We start from the raw sequence: 15,038 nt of genomic DNA, 5'->3' as shown, positions 1-15,038 counted from the left end.
AGTATGGATTGGAAAGAGATAGGCCTGAGTCAGGAGTGCAGGTGGAATTCTTGCAGCCCAAAGGACAGGTCCATCTGATGACCTCAGGCACAACCCATAGCAGGTTCCTTTCCTCATTGGGCCTCCACAGCCATAGACTTGTCTGATTTCTCACTGTGCTAAGATTTGCTTAAGGGCCAGGACTATGTCCTCTGTGTCCTATCATAGTGTTACAGACACTCTATGAATGTGTGCCGGATGGATGCATATTTGTTGGTACAAGGGCTTTAGGGTAGGTATGGGAACTTTGTTCTTTTGCAGTTTTTCTAACTTTGTTATCAGAGTGCTAACAGATTTTTCTGGTACTGTCAGAACAGTTGCTAGAGATTGCTAAAGTCACTGAGGTTGGAAATCAAGAATTTGTCATTCTTTTCTGCTCAATATTAAAGGATTGAATTGTTCTTGGGTTTTGTGCAATGATCAGAAGTAGAAGGAAAGGAAGGGGTGAGGATACAGACATCCTAATTTTACAGAGGGTAGTTAAGACATACTATGTATTGAAATAGCCGAGTGAAATGATAGGAAGTCTTAGATTTGCTTTTCTTTTTTTTTTTTTTTATAGATTTACTTTATTTATTACAAAGGCATAGTTAGAGAAGAATATCTCCCTTTCACTGGTTTTTACCAAGTCTGGTCAGGCTGAAATCAGAAGCCTACAATTCCATCCAGGTCTCCTACGTGAGTGGCAGGGGCCCAAGCACTTCGGCCATCTTCTGCTGCTTTCCCAGGCACTTTAGCAGGGAGCTGGATCCAGACTGGAGCAGCTGGGACTTGAACCAGTGCTCATATGGGATACCAACGTCATAGGTGGCAGCTTAACCTGCTATGCCACAACACTGGCTCCTGGGATTAGCTCTCAAGTAACAGTCATGGGGAAAGTGCATGGAATACAGATGAAACAATGTTGGCCATGAGCTGATAATTAGTAAGGCTGGATGTTGCTTTCTGCCTTCTTAAAAGTTCACAGTTTTTGGAAGGCAGGGGGAAGCTTTTGGCCTAGTCCTTAAGCCACTGCTTAAGACACTTACATCTCTAACTGCAGTGCTTGGGCTCAGATCTGCTCCTGATTCCAGCTTCCTGCTACTTCGCCCCCTAGGAGGCAGTAGGAGATGGCCTAAGTACTTAGGTCCCTGTTCACCAACTAGAAGACCTGAAATGAGTTCCTGGCTTCTGGGCTGGCCCTGGCCTTTGTAGGCATTTGGGGGTAAACCAGATAACAGAGACTGTCTCTGTGTGTGTGTTTCTCAATGACAACAGGTGAACCAACATAGGCACTAAAAACAGTGCTGTGACTGTACGGGAAGGAGGGGCAGGGCTGGTGGCCTAAACCATCTTCTGCCAGTAGGAGGTCAGTAAGAGATACCTAAAATTAACTGATCAAGACAACAAGAGAAGCAAGCTTTGTGATGCAGCAGGTCACGCCGCCGCTTGGGACACTCATATCCCAGATCAGAATGGCAGTTTACATCCCGGCTGCTCCAGAACTTATGGCTAGTACTATGTATATTGCAGGTGATAATGAGGACACAGTAACCATATTTAGTGAATCCTGAGTGCATATTTTTTCATGTCTACTATCTCTGAATTCTGATGCTTCTTACAGTCCATTTTAAAAAGCATCTTGTCATAGTTTAATTGACAGTATAATTTTTCTCACAAAATGATACCTGTTTCAGATCGGTGGTACCTTAGATTTGAAGGAATATGTAAGGGGTTATTTTTATATTCTTGGTATGAAAACATAGCTATATAGTAAAATGAAGTTCCAAGTGATAACCTACTGAGATCAGATGATACTCAATGGAGCAAAACTTGAGACTTTTTTTTTTAAAGAAAAAAAAAAGTATCTTGAAGTGAGTCCATACTGAGCACATAAATGTTGAAGGAATGAAGGGCACAAAATGAGGCTGCCTGCATTTCAAGCCAACAAGGAGAGCATTGTGTCTGGAGGAGGCACAGCCGAGGAGCAGGCGAACTGAACTGCCCGTCACTAGGGTCGGAGTTGTAGGAATCGAGGGTTCTCAGGGGTGAGACTCCAGGAGCACAGGTCTGATGTGAATCGCAGAGGGGAACTTAAGGAGGATTGCTGAAGCCAAGGAATTGTACTTCCAGTTGGCAACTAAGTAAGCAAGGAAAGTAACTACAACCATGTTTCTTTAGGTGAAGAAATGTCATTAGTTTGTCTTCAGAATGTAAAGTCCGTCTTCCAGCTTAATTCTTGAAATGAGAAGGCTGGGCCAGTGGTGCTGTGTGTAGTATACATAACCACCCACCTATTTTTCTGCCACAGATCGCCTTCTCCCAGCACAGCAATTTTATGGACCTGGTGCAGTTCTTCGTGACTTTCTTCAGGTAATTTCACTCACTATAAACCATATCTGTCCTTTCAATTTAATCCCATTGAGTATCAACTCATAAAAGAATAATCTTGTGTTGCCACAACAGATCATTTACTTTTATGTGTTTCTGAAAAGTTATGTGTCACTTACAGTAAGTATAAATTCCATCTGGTTTGTATGCTCTCTGGCTTTTGAGGGGTTGAGAGTAGCAATTTGTGGTACCTTACGAAACTGTAACTAGACTCTTCATATGAGGAGAATTTTGCACTAAAACATTTAATTAATGTTACTGATATGAGCTACATATATGCTTCTGCTCGTTCAAGAGATGTTTCTGGGGGCCGGCACTGTGGTATAGTGGGTAAAGGCACCGCCTATGGTGCCGGCATCCCATATGAGTACCGGTTCAAGTCCCAGCTGCTCCACTTCTGATCCAACTCTCTGTTCTTGGCCTGGGAAAGCAGTACTGCGGAAGATGACCCAAGGGCTTGGGCCCCTGCACACATGTGGGAAGCCCAGGTAAAGCCGCTGGTTCCTGGTTTCAGCCTGGCCCAGCCCTGGCCATTGCAGATGCCTTGGGGGTGAATCAGCAGATGGAAGATCTGTCTCTCTCCCTCTAACCCTACCTTTCAAGTAAATAAGTAAATCTTTTTTTTTTTTTTGTAAAAAAGAAAGAAAAAATATTATACACAAATAATTTAAAAGACAAATAGGGGTGTGCATTTGACACAGCAGTTTGGACACTGCTTGGGACACCCACATTCCATATCAGAGTGTCAGAGTTTGAGTCCCGGCTCTGCTCCTGCTTCCAAATTCCTGCTGGGATGCATCCTGGGAGGCAGCAGGTGATGACGCAAGGGCTTGGGTCCCTGCCACTCACATGGGAAACCCGGATGGAGTTCCTGGCTCCTGACTTCAGCTTGGCCCAGCCCTGATCTGAGGGCATTTGGAGAGTGAACCAGTAGATGGAAGACCTCTCCTGCCTCTCTGCCTTTCAAGTAAACATAAATAAATATTTTTTAAATTACCAGAAAGACAAATAAGTGCTTATGAGAGAAAACACAGCAATAGTCTGCCTCACACCTTCCCACTCCAGCTTCCTGCCATTTTATATCGTGTTTGCTAGTATTCTCTGTGTTCCCATGAATTCTTAATTTTTCATTCAGTTATCCTTTCATGTCCCCTTGTAGAAGATGAGGGTTTACTGTCTTATGCTACTTCCTCAACAACTGCCCCACACCACAAATGCAAACAGAATCCCCTTCCTCTTACTCACTTAATGGAGTAATGTTACAGTGCTGGGCTAAACTGATGACCCTCATTTAGCGTACTGTGACCACAAATCTCCTAATCCCAGCTGTAGGGAACTGTGATTATCTCTCCCCATTATTTGAATAGGGGGAAATCCCTCTTTGCTTATCCTAACTATAATCTTTGCCATTTGAGATTTTTTAAAAGTGTTTGATTTATTTTTGAGAGTTATTTATTTATTTATTTATTTGAAAGGCAGAGTTACAGAGAGACAGAGACAGAGACAGAGGCAGAGAGATCTTCCATCCACTGATTCACTCCCCAAATGACCACAACAGCTGGAGCTGAGCCAATCTGAAGCCAGGAGCCAGGAGCTTCATCTGGGTCTCCCACATGGGTGTGGGGGCCCAACTACTTGGTCCATCCTCCACTGCTTCCCCAGCAGGGAGCTGGATTGGAAGTAGAGCAGCCAGATCTTGAATCCGTGCCCATATGGGATGCTGGTGCTGCAGGCAGCAGCTTAACCCTATCCACCACAGTGCTGGCTGTTTGATTTTTCTGTGTATCTGTCAGTGATTTTTTCCCGTACTGTGACAGAATTGAAACACCGCTCTCAGCATGGTTTCAGCTTGTTTTGGAGGTTTCTGTCCCAGAACCCTCTTACCTTCTGTCCCCAGTGCACTAGCTCCCCTTGAGGCCTTTTATGTGTCATCGAGGGGATTTCTTTTTTGCCCTTCCCTTTATTGAAGCCTCTGGTTCCCAGACCCTGTATCTTCCTCTTGCTCTATCTCCTTGGTTTTCACTGGAGCAGTCTCCAGGAGGTTTCCGATAAAAGATGCATGAGAAGCCAGAGATTTGACCCTCACAAATTTTCTATTAGAATTTAGAATTCATGGGGCTGGCGCTGTAGCACAGTGGGTTAACGCCCTGGCCTGAAGTGCTGGCATCCCATTTAGGTGCCGGTTCGAGACCCAGCCACTTCACTTCCAATCCAGCTCTCTGCTGTGGCCTGGGTAAGCAGTAGGTCCTTGGGCTCCTGCACCCACGTGGGAGACCCACAAGAAGCTCCTGGCTCTTGGCTTCAAATTGGTGCAGTTCTGGCCGTTGTGGCCAGTTGGGGAGTGAACCATCGGATGGAAGACCTCTCTCTCTCTCTCTCTCTCTCTCTCTGCCTCTTTCTCTGTGTAACTCTGACTTTCAAATAAATAGATAAATCACTAAGAAAAAGAATTTAGAAGTCACATTAATATTGAGAAGGTTAATGCTATTACAATTATATGGAATCTATTTTCTCTGTTTAAAAAATTATATTGAAGTATAATTTAAAGTTACAGAAACTTTCACAAATGCCAAGTACCTCCCTCCATGAACTGTCACAAGTTGAATACATTCATGTAATCACTACCCAGAACAAGAGACATAGTATTATTACCAACAATCTAGAAGCTCCTCTTGTGTGCAAAGGGAAAAGATTTACAGGAGAAACATAAGAAGGCATAATAAAAATGCTAATAAACTAGTAAGTATTTTAAAGCAAAAATATTAACTCTTCACTAAGACTTTTTAAAGTAGAAAATCAACATGAAAACAAGAATTCTTATACAATAAATTACCAAAAGTCATTTACATTCATTGTAAAACTTTAAAATGTACCATATTTTGTTTAGCCATTCCTTTTTGACCAGCTCTTAGATTGTTCCCGATATTTTATTGCATATATCTGTGCATTTTTCAGTGAATATCTTCCTGGGATAGTTTTTTATCCTCTGATTGTCATATCAGAATGCAAAGACATAGCCAAAGAGCCATTCAGAACTAAGTTGCATGAGTTTATACTCCTGTAGCAGGAATGAGCCTACTTGTTTCTCTACTCTCCCAGTGTTTATTAGAATAAAAATAACAAAAAGCAGGATTATTATTGGAAACCAACACTGAGAAAGTTATCCTCAGACTCTTTTACTGGTTCTTCCTTTTTACCCAACATCTCAGTGTTGGGGGGCCCACCCCACCCCCAACCCTGAATAATCTCCTCTCTTTTCACTCCTTAGGTGACCCCATCCAGATTTATGAATTGAAATACCATAGATAGGGGGTCTTCAAAAACTTGTGGGAAATGTGAATTATGAAAAACTATGGAATTCTGATCTACACCAGAACTTTCCCCTTCTGGGTTGATGGCAAGGCCCGCAAGCCAAAAACTCCAACTGCTCTGCTTCCATACCCTGTATCCACTCCATCAGGAATTCCTCTTGTCTATACCTTCAAATCATATCCAGATTCTGGGCCAGCGTGTGGCCCAGCAGGTTAAGCAGCCACTTATGATACTGAAATCCTGTATCTGAGTGCTGGTTCCAGTCCCATCTGCTTTATTTAACTATCCAGCTGCCTGCTAAGGCTAAAGTCAGTGAAAGATGGCTCAAGCACTTGGGCCCCTGCCATACTCATAGGAAACCCAGAGTTCCTGGCTCCTGGCTTCAGCTTGACTCAGCCCCAGCCATTGTGGCCATTTAAGGAGTAAATCAGTGGATGAAGATCACTTTCTCTCTCTGTCTCTCCCTCTCTCTGCCTTTCAAATAAATAAAATAAAATAAATCTTTCTAAAAATTACATCCAAATTCCAAAGTACTTTTCACACCCTGCTACTACCATCCTGGGTAGAGTCACCATCATCTCTAACCTAGACTACTGGTCCACTTGGATCTGCTGTTGCCACTATATGATCTTCTCAGCATAAATTAAACCATGACACTTCTTTGCTAAAGAACCTACACTGGCTCTTTGTCCCAGTGCCTTTGTAATGCCTGCAGGGTCCCACATGGTCTGCCCTCCACCCCGGCCCTACCTTTCTGCCTAATTCAGTCCACCACATCCAAGCTGGCCCCTGAGGTTCTTTGAGCCATCCCAGGTACATCCTTGCCTCATGCTTTGTACTGACCCTTTTGTTGAGTGTATTTCTTTTTTTTTTTTTAAGGTTTATTTATTTATTTGAAAGTCAGTTACACAGAGAGAGGAGAGGCAGAGAGAGAGAGGTCTTCCATCCGATGGTTCACTCCCCAATTGGCTGCAATGGCCAGAGCTGCGCCAGTCCAAAGCCAGGAGCCAGGAGCTTCTTCCAGGTCTCCCACGTGGGTGCAGGGGAGCCCAAGGACTTGGGCCATCTTCTCCTGCTTTCCCAGGCCATAGAAGAGAGCTGGATTGGAAGTCGAATAACCGGGTCTTGAACCAGTGCCCATATGGGATGCCAGCGCTTCAGGCCAGGGCGTTAACTCGCTGCGCCGCAGTGCCGGCCCCGAGTGTATTTCTGTAGAAGTTCATGAGCCACACCACACATCCCTCCAAATTCATGCTCAAATGTTGCTTCTCAGGAAGGAAGGCCCACCCATTCTGACCATCCTGCTCTCATGAGCTGCAGGCACTTACGGGCCAGTGTTCCATCTCAACTTTGTTTTTTTGTTTTTGTTTTTTAGTGTTTGTTTATCTTCTACTGGAAAGGCATAGCAACAGAAAGAGAGAGAGGTCTTTTATCCACTGGTTCACTCCCTAAATGCCTGCAATTGCCAGGGCTGGGCCAAGCTGAAGCCAGGCGTCCCAAACTCCATTCAAGCCTCCCACATGGGTGGCAGAGACCCAAGTACTTGGGCCATCATCTTTTGCCTTTTCAGGTGCAGTAGCAGCGACATGGCTCAGAAGTGGAGCAGCTGCAACTCGAACCAGCACTCTGGTATAGAATGCGGGTGTCCCAAGCTGCAGCTTCACCAACGCCCCTCCTGCTCCTTGCATATTTATTGCTGTAGCACGTCCCATCTCCTGACAGCCTCCATCCTGTGATTCTTATATTGCTTACTGTTTGTCTCCGTCTGCTGCCATGTGAACTCCATGAGAACAGTGCTCTTTGTTCTGTTCATTGATGAGTTACATGATCCTGGAGCAGGTCCTGGCCCAATAACGTAGCAATTAAAAAACCATGTAGACTGTCATGAAGGGACAGCAGAGAGGCCCAGACAGGGTAGGAATTGAAAATTTTCCACTGAGTGATGATGATCCTTGGGCCTTTCAGGGATCTATACCCTTGTACTTCTTGAAGGCTTCTGCAGGAGCCTGGAGCCTTCACTTTGTGAAAGGGAATTTAGTCTTCCCAGCATCTTAATAATGCCTTTTCCAGCCAGCTATGAGGGCTGTCTTGGTGTCAGCACCTGGGTGCCTTGAGGTGCCATTCAGGAGGTTGACTTCATCCTGTGAAGGCAGAGCTTGCAGGCAGGTGCCTGATGGCACAGAGCAGAGAACCTTTTGTCTGCATGCCACTCTCTGAAAAATACTCTGTGGCAGCCCATTTTACAAGTTAATGAATATAAATGCTAGGTCTTAATTATTTATAGCACTTACCTAAGAGGTTTGTTCAACTTGTTCTTCCTTTTAAGCTTTCTCTTTGTGCCCACAGTAGCTTGTGTGAGTGTGTGTGTGTTGAAAATTGTTTTTATTTTTTTCCAAAGAAACCTTCTATTTAATGACTACAGATTTCATAAGTACAACTTTAGGAATATAGTGGTTCCTCCCCCCATACCCACCCTCCCACCCCTACTCCCATCCTACCTCCTATTCCCTCTCCCATCCCATTCTCCATTAAGATTTGTTTTTAATTAACTTTATATACTAAAGACTAACTCTATACTAAGTAAAGATTTCAACAATTTGCACCCACACATACACACAAAATTAGAAAAACTGTTTGAAAACAAGTTTTACAGTTCTCATAGAACTCATTAAGGACAGAGGTCCTGCATGGGGAGTAAGTATACAGTGACTCCTGCTGTTAATTTAACAGTTAACACTCTTATGTATGATGTCAGTGATCACCCAAGGCTCTTGATATGAGCTGCCAAGGCTATGGAAGCCTGTGAGTCCACAGTCTCCATCAGTATTTAGACAAGGCCATAAGCAAAGTGGAAGTTCTCTCCTCTATTCAGAGAGAAGTACATCCTTCTTTTATGGCCCCTTTCTCCTGGGGTCTCACTCACAGAGATTCTTCATGTAGGACATTGTTTTTTGGTGCCACAGTGTGTAGGCTTTCTATTCTTTAAATGCTCTCATGGGCTTTTCAGCCAGACCAGAATGACTTAAGGACTGATTCTGAGGTCAGAGTGCTGTTTAGAGCATTTGTCATTCTATGAGTCTGCTGTGTGGACTTTAAAAACCACTCAGTGCCTGTTTTACAGATAAATGAACATTGAAATCATTTGCAGTTCCTAATATTTTCAAGAAAATTGTTGGCTTATATTTGCATCTTAAATATGTTTTGTTTTTAAAAATGTAGTTTACAAAAGTACCATTAAATATATATTAGCCATACACATAAGTTTCTTCTGTTTCCTTTGTTTACCTCTTCCCTACGAAAAACTGATTGATATTTTAATAAGTAAATTTTCTCATTCTTGGTCGGCGCTGTGGCTTAACAGGCTAATCCACTGCCTTGCGGCGCCGGCACACCAGGTTCTAGTCCCGGTTGGGGCACCGGATTCTATCCCGGTTGCCCCTCTTCCAGGCCAGCTCTCTGCTGTGGCCCGGGAGTGCAGTGGAGGATGGCCCAAGTGCTTGGGCCCTGCACCTGCATGGGAGACCGGGAGAAGTGCCTGGCTCCTGGCTTCGGATCAGCACGGTGCACCGGCCGCAGCGGCCATTGGAGGGTGAACCAACGACAAAAAGGAAGACCTTTCTCTCTGTCTCTCTCTCACTATCCACTCAGCCTGTCAAAAAAAAAAATGTTTTTTTCTCATTCTTTTGGAATTGGCCAGTAAATGTTAGCTAATTTGATTAACTGATATGCTTGTTAGTGGTTGTAATTTTCTTAGAATTATTTTTCTTACTTGGAATAAGCCACATGGGCTATTCTGGTGAAGGGCCAGTAGGAGATCAGGGCTTCTCTGATGCCTGCTGGAACAGTGCTGTCCACAGGGTAACACAGGCAGCTCAGCTCACTGAAGGCTTGTCACACTTTGCTTCCTGTGAACCGCGACATTGTTGTGAGGAAACATCCGAAAGGACTGGGATATCAGGATTGCTTTGCTGCCTGTCCTGAGGTGCGGACGAAGGTGGTGCTGATTCTGAGGCCTGGGATGCTAACTCAGTACTTTGCTTCCTCACAGCTGTTTCCTCTCTTTGCTCCTGGTGGCTGCTGTGGTTTGGAAGATCAAACAGAGCTGTTGGGCCTCCAGGCGTAGAGAGGTAAGCTCCAGTGACTATAGTCTGAGATCCCTGTAAGAGCATTTCCCCTCTTTGTCACTCAAGCAAGTCAGTATTAACTACTTACTAAAGACATTGCCGCAGTAAGAATGCTCTCCTTCTGCAGTGTCTGGATCTACAAACATATGGTCAGTAGACTTCGATTTGTGTTCTCTAAAGTGGAATTAATTACGCACCACAACGTTTGACCTTTCTAAAAGAAAACTGTAGTGTTGACTTCATGATGACAGTTTTACCCCCTTCCTACCAGATCCTGGTGCCCTTGACTCAGCTAGGAAATCTGAGGGCTTACTGTTGTGGCCACGGTCACCATTTCATTTGGCATGGCCTTCACCAGACCTTTTCATAAGAATGAGAGTGAAGTTAGCCATGTAAGCATCTCACACATTTTCACTACTCAAGGAAATGTAATTGTGTGTAAGTTTTCATCTTTGTTTTATATTTTAACAAGTCTTGAATTGTTTACAGAGCTCGTTTCCAAAAGAAGTAAGTCAAGCAAATATTTACAATTGAGAAATTCAAATAAATAAGCTTGGTTTTAAAATTCCAGCAAAAACAGTATTGCAGCATTCACTCCCATCATGACTGCCTTTCTTTTGGCCATCGTGTTTGCTGCATTGTTGTTAATGGAAGTTTCAGACATTTAAGATCTAGCCTTGGATGCTTTTCTTGGTTTTCTGTAACTACTCAATCCTTTTTCTACATAAAAATTTATACGTGAAATTTAGGAGAGAATGGGATGAAATTTAGAAGAGGATGAGAGTAAAATTGCAGCTCACAAGCTGTCAGCACTATTTGTAGAACATCTGTGTCTGTGAGGGCTAAGCAAGGCTCCAGGGTACCAGCCTGTTCCCATGGACCACAACAGCCGCTTTTCTGATGCCTGTAAGGAGGATGTTATCAGAAAGGAAATGTTGTATTCTCTTGGTAATTATTTTTAAAATTCAAAGGATAACATACTTAGAGGGTTTTTTTAAGATTTATTTTATTTGAAAGAGTTAGAAACAGAGAGAGGTCTTCCACTCACAATGCCAGCCTCAGAGGGTTTTTTAAAGAGCTTTGTTACCGATACATTTTATAATCCCAGCGAATTATAAGATGTTGAGAGAAATACATATAGTTATCAAAATGAAGTAAGAAAGAAGTAGAAAGCCACAATAAACCCGTAACCAGAAAAGGAACTGAAAACTATTCAGTGTTACTCTCTTTTAAGAAAAGCTTGACGGCCGGCACTGCGGCTCAATAGGCTAATCCTCCGCCTTGCGGCACCGGCACACTGGGTTCTAGTCCCAGTTAGAGTACCGGATTCTGTCCCGGTTGCCCCTCTTCCAGGCCAGCTCTCTGCTGTGGCCCGGGAGTGCAGTGGAGGATGGCCCAAGTGCTTGGGCCCTGCACCCCATGGGAGACCAGGAGAAGCACCTGGCTCCTGGCTTCGGATCAGCGCGGTGTGCCGGCTGCAGTGCGGCGGCCATTGGAGAGTGAACCAATGGCAAAGGAAGACCTTTCTCTCTGTCTCTCTCTCTCACTGTCCACTCTTCCTGTCAATAAATAAATAAATAAATAAATAAAAAAGAAAAGAAAAGCTTGAGACCCAGGAATTTCAGTACTGAGATGAGCTTATGGGGCTAATGACAGCATTCATCCCGTGGGATTTTTTTTTTTTTTTTAGTAACTTGCTTTTTTTAAAAATGTATTTATTTATTTGTTTAAAAGTCAGAGTTACACAGAGAGAGAAAGAAAGGCATAGAGAGAGGTCTTCCATCCTCTGGTTCACTCCCAATTGGCCATAATAGCTGGAGCTATGCCAGTCTGAAGCCAGGAGCCAGGAGCTTCCTCCGGTCTCCCATGCAGGTGCAGGGGACCAAGCACTTGGGCCATCTTCTACTGCTTTCCCAGGCCATAGCAGAGAGCTGGATTGGAAGTGGAGGAGCTGGGACTCGAACTGGTGCCCATATGAGATGCCAGCACTGCAGGTGTGGCTTAACCCGCTATGCCACAGCACCAGCCCCAGGATGTTTTTGAGAATTATCTATTTCAAAACCTATAAACTAGCCGGCGCCGCGGCTCAATAGGCTAATCCTCCGCCTAGCAGCGCTGGCACACCGGGTTCTAGTCCCGGTCGGGGCACCGATCCTGTCCCGGTTGCCCCTCTTCCAGGCCAGCTCTCTGCTGTGGCCAGGGAGTGCAGTGGAGGATGGCCCAAGTCCTTGGGCCCTGCACCCCATGGGAGACCAGGAGAAGCACCTGGCTCCTGCCATCGGATCAGCGCGGTGCGCCGGCCGCAGCGCGCTACCGCAGCGGCCATTGGAGGGTGAACCAACGGCAAAAGGAAGACCTTTCTCTCTGTCTCTCTCTCACTGTCCACTCTGCCTGTCAAAAATAAAAAAAAATTAAAAAAATTAAAAAAAAAAACCTATAAACTTTTTCAGAGCAAAGGAAAAGGTGAAAAGCTTAAAAGATTCCTAATCTACTTTATGCATAGGAATCCTGATACTGGGGCTGGCACTGTGGCATAGCAAGTTAAACCACCACCTGAGACACTGGCATCCCATATGGGTACCAGTTCATGTCCCCACTGCTCCACTTCTGATCTGGCCCCCTGATAATGGCCTGGGAGAACAGCAGAAGATGGCCCAAGTGCTTGGGCCTCTGCACCCATGTAGGAGATCCAGAAGAAGCTCCTGGCTCTACCCTGGCCCAGCCTTGGCTGTTGAAGCCATCTAGGGAGTGAACCAACAGATGGAAGATTCAGCTCGCTCTCTCTTTCTCTCTCTCTCTTTCTCCCTCTCCCTAACTCTGCCTTTTAAATCAATAAATAAATCTTAAAAAAAAAATCCTGATACTGTGACCTGGCATCAGAAAATAATCATGTATGAACAGCCCTCAGATTGCCAATATAAGAAGATAAATCAGAAAGCCTATTAGAGTACATCCTATCATTGCATTAAATATGGCACCTAACTTCTTGGTAGAGGCCTAATACCCACTATTCACATATTAAAATTCAACAGCTATTTCTAATTTAAAAACAAAACTTTTATTGAACTCAAAAATACTTTTTTAGCACTGTGAACAATGGAGATGGTCAGCATCACTCATGATGAGAGCACACCAGCAGAATTATTATCATAGCTGACGTTTGAACATCTCTGAGTTCCAGGCACCTTTCTGAATGGTTTTACATTGACTAATTAATTTAATCCTGATACCAACCCTGCTAACCCGGCTGTGTTTTCCAGATGAGGGAGCTGAGGCTGAGGGAGGCTGAGTAACTTCTGCAACCTCCTGAAGCTACTAAGGGTCTTCACCCTTCACAGCTGATTTCCCAGTCATCATGTAGTACCCAGTTGCTTGACTTCACTTGACTTTGTTCAAGAGGTTCTTGGCTGTGCACAAAAAGGAAGAGAAATTAATTTTGTTACTATTGGGAAGAAGAAAATTACTATTTAAGGCTATTGAGATATAATCGAGATTTGCCTGCATAAAAATTAAGTGTTTCAGAATTAATGAATGAGTGACACAGGACACAAACAACTAATTAGAAAATAATTTGCAACTTAAATAGAATATAAGGAGGTGAACCCCCTGTAGAATAAAGATTTGCTAAAAAGTATGCCTGTTGTGCAGTTGATCAGCCAATGATGTAAGCTTTTTGCCTTTATAATTTGGGACTTCCCTGTAACTGCGGACCTGACCATTGAGAATGTATTTCAACATTTCTGAAATGTCAATTGTGAAATATTCCCCCTCAGAGTTACAGAAGAAACTGTTTGATGTTACAGTAACAGTAACAGCACCAGTGACACTGTTTAGCCTTTTAAGTGCTTTTATACATATTGTCTCCTGCCCTGTCCATAAAGAACTAGAGAAGGGTAGGAACCGTCTTCGTGTAACCCCAGCACTTACAGTAGCACAGAACCCCATCTAGGGTTGCTGCATGGATTTGTTGAGTAAATGAACCAACAGCTTTATGAAATGAAGGACTGTTAACTGATATTTTAAGAAAATGTTTCATAAAAGTGCCATTCTAGAACAGCGTCGATTATTCCTGCCCAAACCCTGTCTCCTACAGCATTCCAAGGAGGTAGTCTGAGGAAAGGCCATTTATTCCCTGTTACATAGCCTTGGAGCTTCAACAGCCAGCCCAAAAGGTCTTTGAATACCCATTCACCATGGGGCCGTATCATCTCATGTGATCCCTATGACAATCTGATGGCATCAGAACCCATCTCAGAGAGGAAGCAGCTGAAGCACAGAGACTTCAGACACCTTTGAGAAGGTCACATGGCTGGAGCAGGATTCACTTTCAAGCCTTCCTAAATCTAGAGCCCTTGCTGTCCCGGTGCTGCCTTGCGGTTTATTTGGGTTTCTAGTTAGCACTGCCTTTGGAAGTGAGGATTTCTCTCAGTTCCTCTCATTTCCAACAAAATTTAAAGTTCCTTCTGTGTTCTGGCCATCACACAAGTGTCATTTTGGACTTGATTTTCTTTGAAGTGTTGACTCACCCAGTCTCCCTCAGTTCTGATTGTATTATTGCTCACTGTGTTACTCACCAGCAACTCCTACGAGAGATGCAGCAGATGGCCAGCCGTCCCTTTGCCTCCGTAAACGTCGCCTTGGAAATAGATGAGGAGCCTCCTGATCTTATTGGGGGCAGTATAAAGGTGAGAGTGTGACTCGTGTCCCAGGCTTCTGAGTCTGAGAAACCAGAGCGTGCGAGAGCCTTCCTCTGTTACCTCCTGTTTCTTCCCTCCTTTCAACAATACGCTAAAACACGGAAGCTGCCGGGTGTTCATTTGCTTTTGCTTTCCAGTCTTTGATCCATGTCATTGAGCAGCTTTATATTCAGGGGATTTTAAAATATAAATGATTTGTCTGATATTCTTTTAATTATTCTGTCGTATAATATGACTACTTTAAAAATTGTAAATAAGTGTAGCCATTGTTAATTTGTTGTTTTTTTTTAATAGCATCTTATTGAGGGGAGTATAAAGGTAGGAGTGTGTATTCTGTGGAAAATAGATATTTCTGACACCACTCCCCAAACGATGAAGAAAATGATAAGGTTTTCTCTTTGGCAAAATGATGAAATATTTCAGATATTCAGGAAACAATGTATGTATGCCCTGATCAAAATATACTTCTGAAAGCATTACTGAGTTCATAAAGTAA

General features: G+C 43.8%; 1 protein-coding gene across 2 annotated transcripts in view; it reads left to right on the top strand.

Moving 5' to 3' along the window:
• Nucleotides 1–15,038, top strand: part of ATRN (attractin) — a 169,182-nt gene that overhangs the window by 141,491 nt on the left and 12,653 nt on the right. For both annotated transcript variants that reach the window (XM_062203932.1, XM_062203931.1), the window contains 3 exons: nt 2,330–2,391; nt 9,770–9,848; nt 14,423–14,530. In XM_062203932.1, the coding sequence (XP_062059916.1) occupies nt 2,330–2,391; nt 9,770–9,848; nt 14,423–14,530 (249 nt within the window). The remainder of the gene's footprint in view (nt 1–2,329; nt 2,392–9,769; nt 9,849–14,422; nt 14,531–15,038) is intronic.

The sequence above is a fragment of the Lepus europaeus genome, chromosome 10, assembly GCF_033115175.1.
Source record: "Lepus europaeus isolate LE1 chromosome 10, mLepTim1.pri, whole genome shotgun sequence".
Classification (NCBI taxonomy): Eukaryota; Metazoa; Chordata; class Mammalia; order Lagomorpha; family Leporidae; genus Lepus; species Lepus europaeus.
Note: the sequence above shows the minus strand (reverse complement) of the source record. Positions and strands in the feature narration are given on the sequence as shown.